This window comes from Micromesistius poutassou (assembly GCF_964030765.1).
Source record: "Micromesistius poutassou genome assembly, chromosome: 17".
NCBI lineage: Eukaryota > Metazoa > Chordata > Actinopteri > Gadiformes > Gadidae > Micromesistius > Micromesistius poutassou.
The window spans coordinates 17208148-17232225 of NC_140287.1; the positions used below are offsets into that span (position 1 = coordinate 17208148).

The following is a 24078-nucleotide window of genomic DNA, read 5'->3' on the forward strand; positions in this document are numbered from 1 at the left end:
TCTCTCTCTCTCTCTCTCTCTCTCTCTCTCTCTCTCTCTCTCTCTCTCTCTCTCTCTCTCTCTCTCTCTCTGGTCTCTCTCTCTCTCTCTCTCTCTCTGGTCTCTCTCTCTCTCTGGTCTCTCTCCCTCTGGTCTCTCGCTCTCTCTCTCTGGTCTCTCGCTCTCTCTCTCTCTCTCTCTGGTCTTTCTCTCTCTCTCTCTCTCTCTCTCTCTCTCTCTCTATCTCTGGTCTCTCTTTCTCTCTCTCTCTCTCTCTCTGGTCTCTCTTTCTCTCTCTCTCTCCTCTCTCTGGTCTCTCTCTCTGGTCTCTCTCTCTGGTCTCTCTCTCTGGTCTCTCTCTCGCTCTCTCTCTCTCCCTCTCGGTCTCTCTCTCTCTCTCTCTCTGGTCTCTCTCTCCTCTCTCTGGTCTCTCTCTCTCTCTCTCTCTCTCTCTCTGGTCTCTCTCTCTCTCTCTGCCTCTCTCTCTCCTCTCTCTCTCCTCTCTCTCTCTCTCTCTCTCTCCTCTCTCTCTCCTCTCTCTCTCTCTCTCTCTCTCTGGTCTCTCTCTCTCCCTCTCTCTCTCTCTCTCTCTCTCAGGTGGTGAGTGTGTGTCTCCAGATGTTGACCGCTGTGTTCCAGACCCAGTCTGGCGTGGCGGTGCCCTACATCCAGACCCTCGGCCCCCTGCTGCTCCGCTACCTGCAGGTACTGCACCGCGGGGAGGCTGTAGTGGACGGCTGCTATGCTATGCTACAGGGACTGTTGCTATGCTACGGGGACTGTTGCTATGCTACGGGCACTTATGCTATGCTACGGGGAGTGTTGCTATGCTATGCTATGCTACGGGGACTGTTGCTATGCTATGCTACGGGGACTGTTGCTATGCTACGGGCACTTATACTATGCTAAGGGGACTGTTGCTATGCTACGGGGACTGTTGCTATGCTACAGGCACTTATGCTATGCTACGGGGACTGTTGCTATGCTACGGGGACTGTTGCTATGCTACGGGGACTGTTGCTATGCTACTGGCACTGTTGCTATGCTACGGGCACTTATACTATGCTAAGGGGACTGTTGCTATGCTATGCTACGGGGACTGTCGCTATGCTATGCTATGGGGATGGTTGCTATGCTATGCTATGCTATGGGGAGTGTTGCTATGCTATGCTACGGGGACTGTCGCTATGCTTGCTATGGGATGGTTGCTATGCTATGCTATGCTATGGGGAGTGTTGCTATGCTATGCTATGCTATGGGGACTGTTGCTATGCTACGCTACGGGGACTGTCGCTATGTAGCGTCGCCCTGGTGACGTGTTTGTTATGTCATGTGGTTCTGTGGTTGTCCACCAGGGGGCGGAGCGGAGGCGGCCCCAGACCCCGGAGGAGCTGCAGGGGGTCGTGGAGGCTCTGAGGGCCATGGAGGCTCTGGTGTCGGCCTCCGACCCGACACACCGTGAGTTCCCCTCACGCGTCACATCCTTCACCCTCGTCCTGGAGACCCTAGCCCCTAGACCAGGGGCTCAGTTCATACCAGGGATGGGTCAGAATATTAGATTATTCGATTATTCGTTCCCGAGGGTCAAAGCCGATTTTTAACATTTGGACCGTTAACATTTTTTCCCATTCAAATAAACAAGAATTAACGGACGGAACTAATGTTGGTTCTTGTAGCACTATTAGTTTTTTTATTATTATTAATCATGTACAGAAAAACAATATACACAAGCATAAATATTAATATATATATACAACACAAACACTGATCACTGTTAAAGTTTGTTTTTTTGAGTTTAAGATATTAAGTGATTTCTTGCCGATGATCCATGGCTGCCTTTGTGAATGTCGGCACACATCCAATAATCGACTATTCGTTCATACCACCCACTGATTATTCGACCATGAAAAATTTGAGTTATTCACATCCCTAGTTCATACCAGGCTGGGGTCACATCTGGTCCTGTGTGTGCTCACGGTGTCCCCCAGGTCCCCAGCTCATGGCCGTCTTCCTGCCCATCCTCATCTCCTTCTTAATGGACGAGAACGCCCTCGGCTCCGCCCCCGCCGCGTCACGGGCGCTCCACGAGTCGGCGCTGAAGGACCTCATGCGTCTGGGGCCCCAGTCCCCAGCCGTCTTCAGGTAACGTCCGGGGCCACGGTCCACCTGTCTTCAGGTAACGTCCGGGGCCACAGTAACGTCTGGGGCCACAGTCTGTCTCAGGTAACGTCTGGGGCCACAGTCTGTCTCAGGTAACGTCTGGGGCCACAGTCTGTCTCAGGTAACGTCTGGGGCCACAGTCTGTCCTCAGGTAACGTCTGGGGCCCCAGTCCACCTGTCTTCAGGTAACGTCTAGGGCCACAGTCTGTCCTCAGGTAACGTCTGGGGCCCCAGTTCACCTGTCTTCAGGTAACGTCTGGGGCCCCAGTTCACCTGTCTTCAGGTAACGTCTGGGGCCCCAGTTCACCTGTCTTCAGGTAACGTCTGAGGAGGCCCTCAGGAAGCCTCCTAGAACCATCCGGAGCGTAGAACCCTGGAGAGTAGGTGGAAGAAGGGAGGGAGTGAGGCTATGTAGCCGTGAGGCAAGGTGTCTCCATGTTGGGTGTCCTGTCTAAGGCGGCCATGTTGTGTTGTGTGTCCTGTCTAAGGCGGCCATGTTGCGTGTCCTGTCTAAGGCGGCCATGTTGTGTGTCCTGTCTAAGGCGGCCATGTTGGGTGTCCTGTCTAAGGCGGCCATGTTGTGTTGTGTGTCCTGTCTAAGGCGGCATGTTGTGTGTCCTGTCTAAGGCGGCCATGTTGTGTTGTGTGTCCTGTCTAAGGCGGCCATGTTGTGTGTCCTGTCTAAGGCGGCCATGTTGTGTGTCCTGTCTAAGGCGGCCATGTTGTGTTGTGTGTCCTGTCTAAGGCGGCCATGTTGTGTGTCCTGTCTAAGGCGGCCATGTTGTGTGTCCTGTCTAAGGCGGCCATGTTGTGTGTCCTGTCTAAGGCGGCACATGTTGCGTGTGTCCTGTCTAAGGCGGCCATGTTGTGTGTCCTGTCTAAGGCGGCACATGTTGCGTGTGTCCTGTCTTAAGGCGGCCATGTTGTGTGTCCTGTCTAAGACGGCCATGTTGTGCGTGTCCTGTCTAAGACGGCCATGTTGCGTGTCCTCCCCCAGGTCTCTGATGTCGTCGTCCCCTCAGCTGAAGGCCCGCCTGCAGGCGGCCATCCAGGGGAACCAGGAGAGCCTCAACGCTAAGGCCAGCGCCGCCGCCGCTACCAGGACCAGCAAGACCTCTCCCAGTATCACGCTCAAGACCAACTTCCTGTAAGAACTCTCGGACCGGACGTGCAGAATGTTTAGGATGTGAGAGAGGTTCAGTTGTGGTCGGACACGACTCTCTCTGTGTTAGCAGTAACCTTTACTGTGCGTCGGGCGCGTGTAGCTTCAGGTCCTATCACCCCTCAGGCCTTGTGGGCGCCGCTTCCGGCTCCTCTTCTTAATCTACAGGTTTACAGGTTAGCTACGTGTTAGGCTACATGCTACATGCTACATGTAGCCTACATGTCCATTAGTGTCAGGTTCAGCGGACCAAAAAAAAAACACTAATAATTTATATCGCGTTTAGTTTTAAACATGATGCAGGGAAACACGATGCAAGGGTTTAATGTGTCTGTTAGAAATTATGGAAAATCACAATCCTTCATCACTTTTTTTTTTTTTTGTTGATGCAGTAACTTGGAATTTAAAACCCCAAAAAAGGGAAATGAATGTTGTTGTCCTGGTTAAGGGTTTTTTTTCTGAAATCATTCTTCCCTCAGAATGGGCCCTGGTTTCTTTTGACTTCAGGTTAGCTAGAATGTGACAGATGTAGCCATGCTAACATAGCCATGCTAACATAGCCATGCTAATGTAGCCACGCTACCATTACCATGCTAACGTTGCGATGCTTACGTAGCCACGCTGTAGGAGGGGCTCACGTCTAGTAAGCAAAGTGAGGAGATTGGTTGGTGAGAATGATTGTTGCAAAGATTTGATAATGAGGTGATTGTACATTATGAAGCCACAATCAGTACCGTATAGCCCTGTTGAATGTGTGATTGTTGGCAATCATGTAACCATCATGTAACCATGGTTAGGAAGAAGCCACACTAATGAAGGTGATTTAGACTAGAATCATTTGAGAAAATATGCTGTAAAAGCTACTTTACGACAGTAGACAACACTAACCAGGGAAAAGATCTGTCCGTCCCAGACAAAGCAGCATGTTTACCAGACTAGATGGATGGAGAGTGAGTCTTCTCAGACCGTTCTAACCATCCCCAATCGCTCTCATCTGATTGGATCTGCTGTCTGTCACAAGAGACAGGCAGCCAATCCTCTTGTGTCCTTCTGCATACTTGTTTATTTTCTTGCCGATGACCTCGCTAGCGATGCTATGATATTAGCCTTCCAACTGTCAGCAGTAACTGATAACCTCAAACAAATATCACTCGCGTGATGTATGAAAGAATGTTCTGTAACTGAATGTGAGGCAATCATAACAAGACTGTGACAATGTAGCATCAAAGATGCCTTAACGAAGGATTTGTAACGCGTGACTAAAACCATGTTCTGTATGTAAAACACCATGTTTAATATGACAGACCCATGTTATATACCTATGTAAAACCCCATGTTTAATATGATGGATTGGAGACCCATGTTCTGTATGCAAAACACCGTGTTTGATATGAGCGTGAGACCCATGATAAATAAGGGATTCCACAGCGCTGCCAGTGAATACAATGAAGTATTTTCCCAACACTATGTTGGCAGTCTGTTGTCTGGGCTATGTTATGACTTATGGAAGGAAGTTGTCTTTTTTTAATGGCATCGGATGAATAAAGCCTTGGTTTTTCTCTACAATGTGCCGGTTCATTTTACATTCACATTTACATTTTCGTGTCAAAGGAGAGTTCAGGGTGAGTGAAAAGGGGGGAATATTCTTGACTGCGTGGGGGTTTGCTCGTGGATTGCCACATTTTGACTGTTATTGCATCTAGAATGTACCCTGTTTATTTATATATTTGCCGTGGCGCTGCGGCAGCGCCCCCTGTCGTCCGCCGCATGGCGCTGCGGACCCTCGTGATGCGGGAGCCAGCCAGCCGAGCAGCTCTCCATTTCACCCCGACTCTGTTACTGCGACGCTGGCTACTTTGACCTTTTAGACACGACAACACGACATGGGAACGCAATAAACCCCCAACCACTACGATAGAATTGAACGTTCGTGCCGTTTTTTTTAACCGGAATTTACTCGTCCGTGTCGTCTGCAGACCCGAAACGGTAAGTGTTTATGTTGCGGTGGAGCGGACCGCCCGGTGTTTCCTATGCGGAGTGGCCGACCGATGCGCCGCGGCCTCGGCGTCTCGTGGAACTCGAGCTCCGCGGTTGTTGTTTTCGGGGCACGGGCCGACGCTCCGAGTCCGTCGGATGGACGCGAGCCCCGGCTGTTTAGCCTCCCGGATAACGCCGGGGCCCGGCCCGCTGCTGGGTTTAACAACGAACCCGTCCGTCTGCCGGGGCAGCTAGCATCAGGGCTAATGGGTAACATCAACCCTGGGCTGGTTGATTACATGGAGCCTGGGCTAGTGGGTAACATGGAGCCTGGGCTAGTGGGTAACATGGAGCCTGGGCTAGTGGGTAACATGGAGCCTGGGCTAGTGGGTAACATGGAGTCTGGGCTGGTTGATTACATGGAGCCTGGGCTAGTGGGTAACATGGAGTCTGGGCTGGTTGATTACATGGAGCCTGGGCTAGTGGGTAACATGGAGTCTGGGCTAGTTAATACATGGACCCTGGGCTAGTTGATTACATGGAGCCTGGGCTAGTGGGTAACATGGAGCCTGGGCTGGTTGATTACATGGAGCCTGGGCTAGTGGGTAACATGGAGTCTGGGCTGGTTGATTACATAGACCCTGGGCTAGTTGATTACATGGAGCCTGGGCTAGTGGGTAACATGGAGTCTGGGCTAGTTAATACATGGACCCTGGGATAGTTAATATATGGACCCTGGGCTAGTGGGTAACAAGTAGACCCTGGACTACTGGGTAAGATGGAGCCTGTTGATTACATGGAGCCTGGGCTAGTGGGTAACAGTCTGGGCTAGTGGGTAACAGTCTGGGCTAGTGGGTAACATGGAGCCTGGGCTAGTGGGTAACAGTCTGGGCTAGTGGGTAACAAGGAGTCTGGGCTAGTGGGTAACAAGGAGTCTGGGCTAGTGGGTAACATGGAGTCTGGGCTAGTGGGTAACATGGAGCCTGGGCTAGTGGGTAACAGTCTGGGTAACATGGAGTCTGGGCTAGCGGGTAACAAGTAGACCCGGGGCTCCTGGGTAAGATGGACCCTGGGATAGTGAGTATCATGGCCCCTGGGATAGTGAGTATCATGGCCCCTGGGATAGTGAGTAACATGGCCCCTGGGATAGTGAGTAACATGGCCCCTGGGATAGTGATGCTCCCTTGGCTACAAGACATCACAACACCGAGCCATCCAGAACCCTTTAGTCCTGCTTAATCCCGACGTGGATCAGATACTCACGACTCTGCTTCTGTTGTCAACACAACACACGGAGGCTAACCGTTAGCAGCTAACCGTTATTAGAGCTATAGATCTTATCTAAATATAGACACACGTAGTGGTCACATTGTGGTGGGTTATTATTCTCTGGGATTATGATGAAACGGCCTCGGGTGTGGAGACCGGTCGTCGGGTACCTGGTTAGTGGATGATGTGGCGCAAGTGCCCCCCCCCCCCCCCCCCCCAACCTTGGGGGGGGGGGGGGGGGGTCTACAACACGGCCCTGGTGACCCGAACAGTCTGGGGACACGGTTGGAGTCACGTGTGTGTGTGTGTGTGTGTGTGTGTGTGTGTGTGTGTGTGTGTGTGTGTGTGTGTGTGTGTGTGTGTGTGTGAGAATATCTCCCAATGTGGGTTGACCCTGTTAGTACGAGGGTATTTAGTCCCAGTGGGTGCAAGTGGTCCGGTCCCAGGGGAGGGGGAAGGGGGGGGGGGGGGTTTGAAAGTCCACTGGGGTAATTTGTGATTAATCTGTTGATAAGAGGATCTGTTTATAGCCGAGCGCTCTCGGAACGGGACAGACAGACAGACCGGCCGGGCCGCTTCACGTTAACCCTAATCAATTTAGCCGGCTGTCTGCCGGCCACCGGGGGCCACCATCCACTCTGGACGGTGGCCCGGTCGGCTGCTCTGGTGAGGATTTGCTCTATATAGAACTGACTGACTATTGGACGCGTAATACTTTCAGTTCTATATAGAGCGACTATTAGGGTTACAGCCTGGTGTCTTGGAGTGGAGATGATGTGAGTTTGGAAAGGGAGTGGGGGTGGCCGGGTTTGAGAGAGAGAGAGAGAGAGAGAGAGAGAGAGAGAGAGAGAGAGAGAGAGAGAGAGAGAGAGACTCTTGTTGCCTCTGTCACCTCAGAGAGAGACCGTCACTGCATCTCATCTCTCTCCCACCACAAAAGCCATATGTCATCATAAGGTCAAATCGGTTCTAACTGCACCAGTGGATGACTAAAGCATGCATGCATACGTGTGTGTGTGTGTGTGCATGCATGGTGGTGTTTAGAGACCTGTGGCTGGTATGGTGTTATCCGGTGCTGTTGTTGAGCGGGTGAATAATATGAACCAACAAGGGGGGAAAAGGCCACTCCAGCCACACACACAGCTGGACCTGCTGCTGCTGCTGCGTTGCATTCTTAAAGGAGAAAGCCTTTCTGCTGCCGTGCTGTCTGTACATTGTGTGAACAAAAAGCCACCAGGGAACTGAGCTTTCTTCTGCGTCGAGATCCCAAAGGAACGACCAGAGGTTCCAGATGAGTCTGTTATGGTGCGGCAGGCTGAAACCGGTTCCCACTGGACCTGAGGTTCCAACGCTGCTTTTCAGTTATCACCTCCACGCTAACATTTGGGTTGGCTTGTTCTAGCCCTCTGATATCAAGGCGTTGGCCTGCTTTAGCAATAGGTAGTTAGCCTTCTCGTTTAACGTGTTAGCCTAGCCTCCGATATCTTATCTTCTTTTTATCGGGTGACTCGTATTTAAGAAAATAGATTTTCCATGGGAATGTTATGCCACAGCTTCCTCTGAAACAAACGTTTTTTGACTTCGGTCCAGTCAGAAAATAGGTGGAGATGACATGGCATGACCACTTGATACCACTTTATATTCATTTATAGAACTTGTTAAGTTCTTACTCGATGACCACGTTGACACTACTTACTTATAGAACTGCAACATGTTGAGTTCTAACAAAATTTCAACGTGGACTCTACATATCTTATAGAACTACATCAGGGTGCTGACGGCCCTGCTAGAGGTTAGTACTATGAGGAGAAGCCAGAGTCAACGTGGACCCTTGACGTTCTCCTCAGCAGCCTAAAGGAACCCAAACGGGTTCCTGCGCGCTTCCCTCCGGCGTTCCTTCCGTCTTCCTGATGTCCTTCTGTCCTCTTGTTGTTCTTTCTCCATAGCAGGACGGACTACATGTCCCAGCAGCCCCGGAGACTGTGACTTCTTCCTGTCTGCGATTCCTCCCCATCATCCAGTGGGTTGGATGAGTCCCAAACAGCAGCAGCCTCGTGAGCAGTGATTGGGTGCTGAGCCGGAGCAGGTAGCCAACGGGGAGCCAGGTGAGTGGTCAGGTGACCCCCCCCCCCCCCCGCTAGCAGTACCATGTTGTATTAGTATACGCTACACGTGAACCTGCTAAGATGGCGCAATTTGATTGGTTCGCTATCTCGGGATATTGGGCAATATCCTGAGATTGAGATCTCAAACTCCGGATATTGCTTTCATCGCAAAATGTCACGCGTCACGGTGGTCTCGTCGCGCTAATAAAAACAAATAAATCCCGGCAAAAAGTGTTATCTTATCTATATACTAAAACAATTATTCAACTCAGGCTCCGTGAATAGTGGGCCCCCCTCGAAGATTTGTTAATTATGTTGTGTTGTGTTGTGTGTGATCTCATGTCGTTGTCAGCAGCCATCATGGCTGACGTGGACCCAGACACGCTGCTGGAGTGGCTGCAGATGGGCCAGGGGGATGAGAGGGACATGCAGCTCATCGCCCTGGAGCAGCTCTGCATGCTGCTGCTCATGTCTGACAACGTGGACCGCTGCTTCGAGACGTAAGTCCGACCACACACCCCGTTCAACACAAACAAGACGATAACGCTGTTGTGGAGGGGATGGGGATGATGTCGTCATGGTGATGGTGTCGTCGTGGTGAGGATGTTGCAATGTTGATGATGTCATCATGGTGAGGATGTCATCATGAGGAGGATGTTGTCATGATGAGCATGTTGTCACGGTGATGTGGTCATGTTGAGGATGTCGTCATGGCGAGGATGTTGTCATGTTGATGGTGTCATCATGGTGATTGTGTCGTCATGGTGACGTGGTCATGTTGACGATGTTGTCATGGTGAGTGTCTCGTCGTGGTGCTGGTGTCGTCATGGTGACGTGGTCATGTTGACGATGTTGTCATGGTGCTGGTGCCGGTGTTGTCATGTTGACAATGTTGTCATGGTGACCTGGTGTCTCCCCCCCACCCCGCCCCGCCCCCCCCCCCCCCCTAAGGTGTCCTCCTCGGACGTTCCTGCCCGCCCTGTGTAAGATCTTCCTGGACGAGAGCGCCCCCGACAACGTGCTGGAGGTGACGGCGAGGGCCATCACCTACTACCTGGACGTGTCGGCCGAGTGCACGCGCCGCATCGTGGGCGTGGACGGAGCCATCAAGGCCCTCTGCAACCGGCTGGTGGTGGAGCTCAACAACCGCACCAGCAGGGACCTGGCGGAGCAGTGTGTCAAGGTGCCTCCTCCACCTACACCACCACCTACACCACCCCAACCTGTCCATGGCTCCTCATGGGAGAGATCTCCTCACAGAACCTCACGTGTTGCTCTGGTGTAGCAGTTGAAACACACTTCTTAACTTTCTTAACACCCCACCAGGTTCTCCCTGTGTGTGTTGTCTCAACATGTCTTGGAACACTTGGCTCAGAATGCTCTCACGCAACCCGACCCGACAAACCCGGGATCACGTCTTTAGCCTCCTGGCAGATATTAATCAATTACATCAATTAATCACATATAATTAATCAATACACATCTCCCCTAACATGTGGACCTGTGTCTCATCAATACACATCTACCCTAACATGTGGACCTGTGTCTTCATCAATAACATCTCCCCTAACATGTGGACCTCTCCCCTAACATGTGGACCTGTGTCTCATCAATACACATCTACCCTAACATGTGGACCTGTGTCTCATCAATAACATCTCCCCTAACATGTGGACCTCTCCCCTAACATGTGGACCTGTGTCTTCATCAATACACATCTCCCCTAACATGTGGACCTCTCCCCTAACATGTGGATCTGTATCTCATCAATACTTATCTCCCCTAACATGTGGACCTGTGTCTCATCAATAACATCTCCCCTAACATGTGGACCTGTGTCTCATCAATACTTATCTCCCCTAACATGTGGACCTGTGTCTTCATCAATAACATCTCCCCTAACATGTGGTGGTTCCCCCCCAGGTGCTGGAGCTGATCTGCACCAGGGAGTCCGGCGCCGTGTTCGAGGCCGGCGGGCTGAACTGCGTCCTGACCTTCATCAGGGACAGCGGCCACCTCGTCCACAAGGACACCCTGCACTCCGCCATGGCCGTGGTCTCCCGCCTCTGCAGCAAGATGGAGCCGCAGGACTCGTCCCTGGAGACGTGCGTGGAGTCGCTGTCCAGCCTCCTCAAGCACCAGGACCACCAGGTACCACGCCCTGTGGGGGGGGGTCAGGACCTGGGGCACATGGGGTTAGATGTTACAGGTGGTAGATGTGTTACATGGGGTTAGATGTTACAGGTGGTAGATGTTACAGGTGGTAGATGTTACAGGTGGTAGATGTGTTACATGGGGTTAGATGTTACAGGTGGTAGATGTTACAGGTTGTAGATGTGTTACATGGGGTTAGATGTTACAGGTGGTAGATGTGTTACATGGGGTTAGATGTTACAGGTTGTAGATGTGTTACATGGGGTTAGATGTTACAGGTTGTAGATGTGTTACATGGGGTTAGATGTTACAGGTGGTAGATGTGTTACATGGGGTTAGATGTTACAGGTTGTAGACGTGTCACATGTGGTCAGATGTTTTCGCCGGGCGCCTGTTGATGACGTCTCATCGTGGTTGGATGCGTAGTAGAAGGCCTCTCGCCTCGGCCTCGTGTGATCAGCCAATCATGACACTGCGCTCCCCCCCCCCCCTTCCAGGTGTCGGACGGCGCCCTCCGCTGCTTCGCCTCGCTGGCCGACCGCTTCACGCGCCGCGGCGTGGACCCCGCCCCCCTGGCCAAACACGGGCTGACGGAGGAGCTGCTGTCCCGCATGGCCGCCGCGGGGGGCGTGGCCACTGGCCCCGCCTCCTCCTGCAAGCCGGGCCGCACCTCCACGGGCGGCGCGCCCTCCGGCCCCGACTCCAAGCTCAGCAACCAGGTGTCCACCATCGTCAGCCTGCTGTCCACGCTGTGCCGCGGCTCCCCGCTCGTCACCCACGTAAGAGAGCCTCGCACGCCCCCGGGGCCCCGGAGCAGGGGGGGAGGAGGGAGGAGGTCCTGGTCCTCAACATGACCCCTATAGGAGGAGGTCCTCAACATGACCCCTATAGGAGGAGGTCCTGCTCCTCAACATGACCCCTATAGGAGGAGGTCCTGGTCCTCAACATGACCCCTATAGGAGGAGGTCCTGGTCCTCAACATGACCCCTATAGGAGGAGGTCCTCAACATGACCCCTATAGGAGGAGGTCCTCAACATGACCCCTATAGGAGGAGGTCCTGGTCCTCAACATGACCCCTACAGGAGGAGGTCCTCAACATGACCCCTACAGGAGGAGGTCCTGGTCCTCAACATGACCCCTATAGGAGGAGGTCCTCAACATGACCCCTACAGGAGGAGGTCCGGGTCTATAGGAGGAGGTCCAGGTCTACAGGAGGAGCTCCAGGTCTATAGGAGGAGGTCCAGGTCTACAGGAGGGGGTCCAGGTCTATAGGAGGAGGTCCAGGTCTATAGGAGGAGGTCCAGGTCTATAGGAGGAGGTCCAGGTCTATAGGAGGAGGTCCAGGTCTATAGGAGGAGGTCCAGGTCTATAGGAGGAGGTCCAGGTCTATAGGAGGAGGTCCAGGTCTATAGGAGGAGGTCCAGGTCTACAGGAGGAGGTCCAGGTCTATAGGAGGAGCTCCAGGTCTACAGGAGGAGGTCCAGGTCTATAGGAGGGGGTCCGGGTCTACAGGAGGAGCTCCAGGTCTTTACCGTGTCCCCTCTGTGTTCCAGGACCTGCTGCGCTCGGCGCTGCCCGACTCCATGCAGTCGGCGCTGGGGGGGGACGAGCGCTGCGTGCTGGACACCATGCGGCTGGTGGACCTGCTGCTGGTGCTGCTGTTCGAGGGCCGCAAGGCGCTGCCCAAGTCCACCGCCGGCTCCACGGGCCGCATCCCGGGGCTCCGGCGCCTGGACAGCTCCGGGGAGCGCTCCCACCGCCAGCTCATCGACTGCATCCGCAGCAAGGACACGGACGCCCTGATCGACGCCATCGACACCGGAGGTAGGTCGGATGTAGGAGGTAGGATACAGGAGGCTTAGATATAGGAGGCTTAGATACAGGAGGCAGGGCTCGGATATAGGAGGTAGATCAGATATAGGAGGTAGGCTCGGATATAGGACGGCTTGGATACAGGAGGCTTAGATATAGGAGGCTTAGATACAGGAGGCAGGGCTCGGATATAGGAGGTAGGTCAGGTCAGATATAGGACGTAGGCCTCAGATATAGGAGGTAGGCTTGGATATAGGAGGCTCGGATACAGGAGGCAGGGCTCAGATATACGAGGTAGGCTCGGATATAGGAGGTAGATCAGGTCAGATATAGGACGTAGGATATACGAGGTAGGGCTGTCTAGATATAGGAGGCAGGGCTCGGATATAGGAGGCTCAGATATAGGAGGTAGGCTCGGATACAGGAGGCTTAGATATAGGCGGCGGGGCTCGGATATAAAAGGTAGAGCTCAGATATAGGACGTAGGCCTCAGATATAGGAGGTAGGATATAGGGGGTAGGGCTGTCTAGATATAGGAGGCAGGGCTCAGATATAGGAGGTAGGCTCAGATATAGGAGGCTCGGATACAGGAGGCAGGGCTCAGATATAGGAGGTAGAGCTCAGATATAGGACGTAGGATATACGAGGTAGGGCTGTCTAGATATAGGAGGCAGGGCTCAGATATAGGAGGTAGGCTCAGATATAGGAGTCAGCTATAGGAGGTAGGGTCAGATATAGGAGACAGGGCTTGGATATAGGAGGTAGGCTCAGATATAGGAAGGAGGCTATAGGAGGTAGGATATAGGAGGTATGGCTGTCTAGATATAGGAGGCAGGGCTCAGATATAGGAGGTGGGACCGACCACGTGGGGCTGTAGGGTGTGATGGTGTAACGTTGTGACCACGTGGGGCTGTAGGGTGTGATGGTGTAACGTTGTGACCACGTGGGGCTGTAGGGTGTGATGGTGTAACGTTGTGACCACGTGGGGCTGTAGGGTGTGATGGTGTAACGTTGTGACCACGTGGGGCTGTAGGGTGTGATGGTGTAACGTTGTGACCACGTGGGGCTGTAGGGTGTGATGGTGTAACGTTGTGACCACGTGGGGCTGTAGGGTGTGATGGTGTAACGTTGTGACCACGTGGGGCTGTAGGGTGTGATGGTGTAACGTTGTGACCACGTGGGGCTGTAGGGTGTGATGGTGTAACGTTGTGACCACGTGGGGCTGTAGGGTGTGATGGTGTAACGTTGTGACCACGTGGGGCTGTAGGGTGTGATGGTGTAACGTTGTGACCACGTGGGGCTGTAGGGTGTGATGGTGTAACGTTGTGACCACGTGGGGCTGTAGGGTGTGATGGTGTAACGTTGTGACCACGTGGGGCTGTAGGGTGTGATGGTGTAACGTTGTGACCACGTGGGGCTGTAGGGTGTGATGGTGTAACGTTGTGACCACGTGGGGCTGTAGGGTGTGATGGTGTAACGTTGTGACCACGTGGGGCTGTAGGGTGTGATGGTGTAACGTTGTGACCACGTGGGGCTGTAGGGTGTGATGGTGTAACGTTGTGACCACGTGGGGCTGTAGGGTGTGATGGTGTAACGTTGTGACCACGTGGGGCTGTAGGGTGTGATGGTGTAACGTTGTGACCACGTGGGGCTGTAGGGTGTGATGGTGTAACGTTGTGACCACGTGGGGCTGTAGGGTGTGATGGTGTAACGTTGTGACCACGTGGGGCTGTAGGGTGTGATGGTGTAGCGTTGTGTGCAGCGGTGAGTGTGAGTGTCTCTGTTGCAGCGTTCGAGGTGAACTTCATGGACGACGTGGGGCAAACTCTGCTGAACTGGGCGTCAGCGTTTGGAACACAGGAGATGGTAACCCGCCACACAAAGACCTGCCTCCTAGCAGCATAATGGAGGGACATCATGTCCAGCAAATAGTACAGTAGTACATGATGAGTGTTCATGATGATGATGGTGTGTGTGTGTGTGTGTGTGTGTGTGTGCGTGTCAGGTTGAGTTCCTGTGTGAGCGAGGAGCAGACGTCAACAGAGGTCAAAGGTCGTCTTCACTTCACTATGCAGCCTGCTTTGGACGACCCCAAGTAGCCAAGGTTCTGTCTGTCTGTCTGTCTGTCTGTCTGTCTGTCTGGTGTGTTATGGCTTGTGTCATACTTTGTATACAGGGCTAACCCAGTGTGTATAATGTACCGTGCTACGCTACAGGGCTAACCCAGTGTGTATTGTGTACCCTGCTACGCTACAGGGCTAACCCAGTGTGTATTGTGTACCGTGCTACGCTACAGGGCTAACCCAGTGTGTATTATGTAGCCTGCTACGCTACAGGGCTAACCCAGTGTGTATTATGTACCCTGCTACGCTACAGGGCTAACCCAGTGTGTATAATGTACCGTGCTACGCTACAGGGCTAACCCGGTGTGTATAATGTACCCTGCTACGCTACAGGGCTAACCCAGTGTGTATTATGTACCCTGCTACGCTACAGGGCTAACCCAGTGTGTATAATGTACCCTGCTACGCTACAGGGCTAACCCAGTGTGTATTGTGTACCGTGCTACGCTACAGGGCTAACCCAGTGTGTATTATGTACCCTGCTACGCTACAGGGCTAACCCAGTGTGTATTGTGTACCGTGCTATGCTACAGGGCTAACCCAGTGTGTATTGTGTACCCTGCTACGCTACAGGGCTAACCCAGTGTGTATTGTGTACCGTGCTACGCTACAGGGCTAACCCAGTGTGTATTGTGTACTCTATGTAGACCCTGCTACGTCACGGTGCTAACCCCGACCTGAGGGATGAGGATGGGAAGACTCCGCTGGACAAGGCCAGAGAGAGAGGACACAGCGAGGTGGTGGCCATCCTACAGTCACCTGGTTAGTATATCATTATTAACTAGTTATTAACTAGTATTGTTAGTATTAAGTAGTATTAATGAGTACTCCTACAGGGGACTGGATGTGTACTAGTACTAGTATTAATGAGTACTCCTCCTACAGGGGACTGGATGTGTACTAGTACTAGTATTAATGAGTACTCCTACAGGGGACTGGATGTGTACTAGTACTAGTATTAATGAGTACTCCTACAGGGGACTGGATGTGTACTAGTACTAGTATTAATGAGTACTCCTACAGGGGACTGGATGTGTACTAGTATTAGTATTAATGAGTACTCCTACAGGGGACTGGGTGTGTACTAGTATTAGTATTAATGAGTACTCCTACAGGGGACTGGATGTGTACTAGTACTAGTATTAATGAGTACTCCTACAGGGGACTGGATGTGTACTAGTATTAATGAGTACTCCTACAGGGGACTGGGTGTGTACTAGTATTAATGAGTACTCCTACAGGGGACTGGGTGTGTACTAGTATTAATGAGTACTCCTACTTTAACTTGCTGTATTATTTGCTGGTTTGGAAATGCCACTGAGTCACAAAAAAAGGCCATCAGAAAAACAGTTACAACTGCTAGTAAGCTACTTGGGATGACACTGCCGAGCATTGAGGTCATTTATAAAGACAGACTGGTGAGAAAGGCCAATAACATTGTATGTGACTATACACACCCCCTGTCATGTTATTTTAAACTACTCCCATCTAGGCGTCGTTTCTGCCCACCCCTTATGACTAAGAACAGATCCAAATTCTCTTTTGTACCACAAGCTATAAAAGCCTTAAATCAGTAAAATAAGCCATCTTATGTCCAGCTGGCCTGGCCATATCCAAGGGTGTGTAGTGTATTGTAGTGTGTGTTGTATGTTCTCCATGTTATGTCTTGTTGGCGTCTGATGTATGGACTACTTGCTGGCATATGTTTGTTGTCCTGTCATGAAGTGCCCGGCGACTGTGCCGCAAACCCAACTGCCCCACGGGGGTAATAAAGTTATCTACTACTACTACAGGGGACTGGATGTGTACTAGTATGTATTAATGAGTACTCCTAAAGGGGACTGGGTGTGTACTAGTATGTATTAATGAGTACTCCTCCTACAGGGGACTGGATGTGTCCTAGTATTAGTATTAAGGCGTACTCCTACAGGGGACTGGATGTGTACTAGTACTAGTATTAATGAGTACTCCTCCTACAGGGGACTGGATGTGTACTAGTACTAGTATTAATGAGTACTCCTCCTACAGGGGACTGGATGTGTACTAGTACTAGTATTAATGAGTACTCCTCCTACAGGGGACTGGATGTGTACTAGTACTAGTATTAACGAGTACTCCTCCTACAGGGGACTGGATGTGTACTAGTACTAGTATTAATGAGTACTCCTCCTACAGGGGACTGGATGTGTACTAGTACTAGTATTAATGAGTACTCCTCCTACAGGGGACTGGATGTGTACTAGTACTAGTATTAATGAGTACTCCTCCTACAGGGGACTGGATGTGTACTAGTATTAATGAGTACTCCTCCTACAGGGGCCTGGATGTGTACTAGTACTAGTATTAATGAGTACTCCTCCTACAGGGGACTGGATGTGTACTAGTACTAGTATTAATGAGTACTCCTCCTACAGGGGACTGGATGTGTACTAGTATTAATGAGTACTCCTCCTACAGGGGACTGGATGTGTACTAGTATTAATGAGTACTCCTCCTACAGGGGACTGGATGTGTACTAGTATTAATGAGTACTCCTCCTACAGGGGACTGGATGTGTACTAGTACTAGTATTAATGAGTACTCCTCCTACAGGGGACTCGATGTGTACTAGTATTAATGAGTACTCCTCCTACAGGGGACTGGATGTGTACTAGTACTAGTATTAATGAGTACTCCTCCTACAGGGGACTGGATGTGTACTAGTACTAGTATTAATGAGTACTCCTCCTACAGGGGCCTGGATGTGTACTAGTACTAGTATTAATGAGTACTCCTCCTACAGGGGACTGGGTGTGTACTAGTATTAATGAGTACTCCTCCTACAGGGGACTGGATGTGTACTAGTACTAGTATTAATGAGTACTCCTCCTACAGGGGACTGGATGTGTACTAGTACTAGTATTAATGAGTACTCCTCCTACAGGGGACTGGATGTGTACTAGTACTAGTATTAATGAGTACTCCTCCTACAGGGGACTGGATGTGTACTAGTACTAGTATTAATGAGTACTCCTCCTACAGGGGACTGGATGTGTACTAGTATTAATGAGTACTCCTCCTACAGGGGACTGGATGTGTACTAGTACTAGTATTAATGAGTACTCCTCCTACAGGGGACTGGATGTGTACTAGTACTAGTATTAATGAGTACTCCTCCTACAGGGGACTGGATGTGTACTAGTACTAGTATTAATGAGTACTCCTACAGGGGACTGGATGTGTACTAGTATTAATGAGTACTCCTCCTACAGGGGTCTGGATGTGTACTAGTACTAGTATTAATGAGTACTCCTCCTACAGGGGACTGGATGTGTACTAGTACTAGTATTAATGAGTACTCCTCCTACAGGGGACTGGATGTGTACTAGTATTAATGAGTACTCCTCCTACAGGGGACTGGATGTGTACTAGTACTAGTACTAGTATTAATGAGTACTCCTCCTACAGGGGTCTGGATGTGTACTAGTACTAGTATTAATGAGTACTCCTCCTACAGGGGACTGGATGTGTCCGGTGAACAAGAGCGAGGAGAAGAAGAAGCGCGAGCAGAGCAAGGAGGAGGAGGAGAGCGTGGAGCCCAGAGGAGACCCTGAGATGGCTCCTCTCTACCTCAAGCGGCTGCTGCCCGTGTTCGCCAGCACCTTCCAGCAGACCATGCTGCCCTCCATACGGTGTGTGTGTGTGTGTGTGTGTGTGTGTGTGTGTGTGTGTGTGTGTGTGTGTGTGTGTGTGTGTGTGTGTGTGTGTGTGTGTGTGTGTGTGTGTGTGTGTGTGTGTGTGTGTGTGTGTGTGTGTTGCTGTACTAGTATATATGTAATGATGTGTGTGTGTGTTGTACTAGTTTATGTGTAATGATGTGTGTGTGTGTGTGTGTGTTGTACTAGTATATATGTAATGATGTGTGTGTGTGTGTTGTACTAGTTTATGTGTAATGATGTGTGTGTGTGTGTTGTACTAGTTTATGTGTAATGATGTGTGTGTGTTGCTGTACTAGTTTATATGTAATGGTGTGTGTGTGTGTTGCTGTACTAGTATATATGTAATGATGTGTGTGTGTGTGTGTGTGTGTGTTGTACTAGTACATATGTAATGATGTGTGTGTGTGTGTGTGTGTGTTGTACTAGTTTATATGTAATGATGTGTGTGTTGCTGTACTAGTTTATATGTAATGATGTGTGTGTGTGTGTGTGTGTGTGTGTGTTGTACTAGTACATATGTAATGATGTGTGTGTGTGTGTGTGTGTTGTACTAGTTTATATGTAATGATGTGTGTGTTGCTGTACTAGTTTATATGTAATGATGTGTGTGTTGCTGTACTAGTTTATATGTAATGATGTGTGTGTTGCTGTACTAGTTTATATGTAATGGTGTGTGTGTGTGTGGTACTAGTATATATGTAATGATGTGTGTGTGTGTGTGTGTGTGTGTGTGTGTGTGTTGTACTAGTACATATGTAATGATGTGTGTGTGTGTGTGTGTGTTGTACTAGTTTATATGTAATGATGTGTGTGTGTTGTACTAGTATATATGTAATGATGTGTGTTGCTGTACTAGTTTATATGTAATGATGTGTGTGTTGCTGTACTAGTTTATATGTAATGATGTGTGTGTTGCTGTACTAGTTTATATGTAATGGTGTGTGTGTGTGTGGTACTAGTATATATGTAATGATGTGTGTGTGTGTGTGTGTGTGTGTGTGTGTGTGTTGTACTAGTACATATGTAATGATGTGTGTGTGTGTGTGTGTGTTGTACTAGTTTATATGTAATGATGTGTGTGTGTTGTACTAGTATATATGTAATGATGTGTGTTGCTGTACTAGTTTATATGTAATGATGTGTGTGTGTTGCTGTACTAGAATATATGTAATGATGTGTGTGTGTGTGTGTGTGTGTGTGTGTTGCTATACTGGTATACATGTAATGGTGCGTCTTTGGCTGTACTGGTATATATACTACGTGTGTGTGTTGCTGTATATGCAATAGTGTGCTGTGTTGATAGTGTGTGTGTGTAGTACTGTAAGTGTGTATAACGTGGGTGTTGTGTGTATCTCGTGCGTGCAGGAAGGCGAGCCTGGCCCTGATCAGGAAGATGGTTCACTACAGCAGTGAGCTGCTCCTGAAGGAGGACGGAGTCCACACGCTGTACATCCACAACCTGCCCACCGTGCTGGTGGAGATCACTGCTACTGTACTGGACCAGGAGGTACACACCGTACTACACACTGTACTACACTACACACTACACTACACACTGTACTACACACTGCATACACAACCTGCCCACCGTGCTGGTGGAGATCACTGCTACTGTACTGGACCCGGAGGTACACACTGAACTACACACTGTACTACACACTACACTACACACTACATACACACTGCACTACACACTGTACTACACTACACACTACACACTACACACTACACTACACACTACATCCACAACCTGCCCACAGTGTTAGTGGAGATCACTGCTACTGTACTGGACCAGGAGGTACACACTGAACTACACACTACACTACACACTGTACTACACACTACATACACAACCTGCCAACTGGACCAGGAGGTACACACTGCACTACACACCGTACTACACACTACACTACACACTGTACTACACACTACATACACAACCTGCCCACTGTAAGTGGAGTTCACTGCTGTTCACTACACACTATACTACACACTGTACTCCGTCCTCCTGTACTACACACAGTACTCGGTCCTCCTGTACTACACACTGTACTCCGTCCTCCTGTACTACACACTGTACTACAACACTATATACTATACATTGATGATTGATGATACTATCCTAACACAATACGTTACTAATATAATACTATACACCTGTACTCGATACTACCATGACGATACTACCCCCCCCCCCCATCCCCCCCCCCCCCCCCCCCCCTACAGGAGGACGACGACGGCCACCTGCTGGCGCTGCAGATCATCCGGGACCTGGTGGACAAGGGCGGCGACGTGTTCCTGGACCAGCTGGCCCGGCTGGGGGTCATCAACAAGGTGTCCACGCTGGCCGGGCCCTCCTCCGACGACGAGACGGAGGACGAGGCCAAGCCCGAGAAGGTACGGCCCCCGCCGGCCCCCGCCGGCCCCCGGCCCCCTGGGGAGCCTCCACGAGGAGGGGGAGCCCTTAGTGGAAGAGGAGCGGAGCAGGAGGAGAGGAGGAGGAGGAGGAGCTAGTGGTGGAGCAGGAGGAGAGGAGGAGCTAGAGGGGGAGCAGGAGGAGAGGAGGAGCTAGTGGGGGAGCAGGAGGAGGAGAGGAGGAGCAGCTAGTGGGGGAGCAGGAGGAGGAGAGGAGCAGCTAGAGGGGGAGCAGGAGTAGAGGAGCAGCTGCTAGTGGTGGAGCAGGAGGAGGAGAGAAGCAGTAGGAGCAGCTAAAGGGGGAGGAGCAGCAGGAGGAGGAGAGGAGGAGGAGCAGCTAGTGGTGGAGCAGGAGTAGAGGAGCAGGAGGAGCAGCTAGTGGGGGAGCAGGAGGAGAGGAGCAGCTAGTGGTGGAGCAGGAGGAGGAGGAGAGAAGCAGTAGGAGCAGCTAGACGGGGAGGAGAGGAGGAGGAGCAGCTTGTGGTGGAGCAGGAGGAGAGGAGTAGCTAGTGGTGGAGCAGGAGGAGAGGAGCAGGAGGAGAGGAGCAGCTAGTGGTGGAGCAGGAGTAGAGGAGCAGGAGTAGAGGAGCAGGAGGAGCAGCTAGTGGTGGAGCAGGAGGAGGAAGGAAGCAGTAGGAGCAGCTAGAGGGGGAGGAGCAGCAGGAGGAGGAGGAGCAGCTAGTGGTCGAGCAGGAGTAGAGGAGCGTTGTGATGACGTCATGCTGACATCGTCCGTCCCCCCCCCCCCCCCACCAGGAGGAGGAGGTGCAGGAGGAGGCGCGGGAGATCGTCCAGGGGAAGCCGTACCACTGGAGGGACTGGTCCATCATCCGGGGGCGGGACTGTCTGTACATCTGGTCGGACGCCGCCGCCCTGGAGCTGTCCAACGGCTCCAACGGCTGGTTCCGCTTCATCCTGGACGGCAAGCTGGCCACCATGTACTCCAGCGGCAGCCCCGAGGGCGGCTCCGACAGCTCCGGTACGTACGCACACACACACACACACACACACACACACACACACACACACACACACACACACACACACACACACACACACACACACACACACACACACACACACACACACACACACACGTGGATGGAACTGTGTCCGTGTGTCACTGCATCGCTCTCTGTGTGTCTGACTGTGTCTGTGGGTCTGACTGTCTCTCTCTCTGTGGGTCTGACGGTCTCTCTGTGGGTCTGTCTCTCTCTCACTGTCTCTCTGTGGGTCTGACTGTCTCTCTGTGTCTCTCTGTGTCTAACTGTATCTCTGGGTCTGTCTCTCTCTATCTCTGTGGGTCTGACTGTCTCTCTGTGTCTCTCTGTGGGTCTGACTGTCTCTCTGTATCTCTGTGGGTCTGACTGTCTCTCTGTGTCTCTCTGTGGGTCTGACTGTCTCTCTCTGTGTCTAACTGTATCTCTGGGTCTGTCTCTCTGTATCTCAGTGGGTCTGACTGTCTCTCTCTGCGTCTAACTGTATCTCTGGGTCTGTCTCTCTGTATCTCAGTGGGTCTGACTGTCTCTCTCTCTGCGTCTTAACTGTCTCTCTCTGTGTCTTAACTCTATCTCTGTGTCTTAACTGTATCTCTGGGACCGTCTCTCTCTCTCTGTCTGTGTGCAGAGTCCCGCAGCGAGTTCCTGGAGAAGCTGCAGCGGGCCCGCAGCCAGGTGAAGGCGTCCACCTCCAGCCAGCCCATCCTGTCCTGCGTGGCGCCCAGCAAGCTGACGGTGGGCAACTGGTCGCTGACGTGCCTGAAGGACGGCGAGATGGCCATCCACAACTCGGACGGCCAGCAGGCCACCATCCTGCGGGAGGACCTGCCGGGCTTCATCTTCGAGTCCAACCGAGGCACCAAGCACTCGTTCACCGCCGAGACCTCCCTGGGTGAGACGGCTGATGCTTCTATACGCTGTGTGTAGTGTGTGTGTGTGTGTGTGTGTGTGTGTGTGTGTGTGTGTGTGTGTGTGTGTGTAACTTTGTGTATAACTGTGTGTTTGTGTATGTATAACTTTGTGTGTGTATAACTGTGTTTGTGTGTGTATAACTTTGTGTGTATAACTATGTGTTTGTTTGTGTATAACTGTATGTGTGTATAACTTTGTGTGTACAACTGTGTATGTATGTATAACTTTGTATATAACTGTGTTTGTGTGTGTATAACTGTTTGTGTGTGTATAACTTTGTGTATTACTGTTTGTGTGCGTGTGTATAACTTTGAGTATAACTGTTTGTGTGTGTCTATAACTTTGTGTGTATAACTGTGTGTGTGTTTGTGTGTGTGTCTATAACTTTGTGTGTATAACTGTTTGTGTGTGCGTGCGTGTGTATAACTTTGTGTGTACCTGCGTGCGCCAGGCTCGGAGTTCGTGACGGGCTGGAGCGGGAAGCGGGGCAGGAAGCTGCGCTCCAAGCTGGAGAAGACCAAGCAGAAGGTGCGCTGCGCGGCCCGCGAGCTGTACGACGACCACTTCAAGGCGGTGGAGAGCATGCCCCGCGGGGTGGTGGTCACCCTCAGGAACATCGCCACCCAGCTGGAGTCGGCCTGGGAGCTGCACACCCACACACAGGTCAGCGCGCACAGGGGTTACGTGTTGTGTTACAGTGTGTTACATGTTATGTTCCAGTGTGGTTACATGTTGTGTTCCAGTGTGTTACAGTGTGTTACATGTTGTGTTCCAGTGTGGCTACATGTTGTGTTCCAGTGTGGTTACATGTTGTGTTCCAGTGTGGTTACATGTTGTGTTCCAGTGTGTTCCAGTGTGTTACATGTTGTGTTCCAGTGTGTTCCAGTGTGTTACATGTTGTGTTCCAGTGTGGTTACATGTTGTGTTCCAGTGTGGCTACATGTTGTGTTCCAGTGTGTTACAGTGTGTTACATGTTGTGTTCCAGTGTGTTACATGTTGTGTTCCAGTGTGTTACATGTTGTGTTCCAGTGTGTTCCAGTGTGTTACATGTTGTGTTCCAGTGTGTTACATGTTGTGTTCCAGTGTTGTTACATGTTGTGTTCCAGTGTTGTTACATGTTGTGTTCCAGTGTGTTACAGTGTGTTACATGTTGTGTTCCAGTGTGTTACATGTTGTGTTCCAGTGTGTTACATGTTGTGTTCCAGTGTGTTACAGTGTGTTACATGTTGTGTTCCAGTGTGTTACATGTTGTGTTCCAGTGTTGTTACATGTTGTGTTCCAGTGTTGTTACATGTTGTGTTCCAGTGTGTTA

The 24078-nt window shown here is 51.1% G+C and overlaps 2 protein-coding genes across 2 annotated transcripts in view; both read left to right on the forward strand.

Annotated features, from left to right (window-relative positions):
* Positions 1-581: 581 nt before the first annotated feature.
* LOC311362719 (HEAT repeat-containing protein 5A-like) lies at positions 582-4865 on the forward strand. Its single transcript, XM_084482623.1, has 4 exons — positions 582-684; positions 1335-1437; positions 1968-2121; positions 3137-4865. Exons 1-4 carry the CDS (start codon positions 598-600, stop codon positions 3288-3290), a joined length of 498 nt encoding a protein of 165 aa, XP_084338749.1. The 5' UTR covers positions 582-597; the 3' UTR covers positions 3291-4865.
* A 232-nt stretch (positions 4866-5097) lies between these two features.
* The window catches only part of hectd1 (HECT domain containing 1), a 36954-nt gene continuing 17973 nt past the window's right edge, over positions 5098-24078 (forward strand). Inside the window, 16 exon segments of the mRNA XM_084482173.1 lie at positions 5098-5287; positions 8497-8652; positions 9005-9152; positions 9604-9835; positions 10576-10803; positions 11304-11585; positions 12361-12631; positions 14409-14485; positions 14625-14723; positions 15390-15504; positions 18239-18413; positions 19806-19947; positions 20667-20837; positions 21612-21834; positions 22482-22745; positions 23217-23428. Of these exon segments, the coding sequence (XP_084338299.1) occupies positions 9013-9152; positions 9604-9835; positions 10576-10803; positions 11304-11585; positions 12361-12631; positions 14409-14485; positions 14625-14723; positions 15390-15504; positions 18239-18413; positions 19806-19947; positions 20667-20837; positions 21612-21834; positions 22482-22745; positions 23217-23428 (2631 nt within the window). The 5' untranslated portion in view covers positions 5098-5287; positions 8497-8652; positions 9005-9012.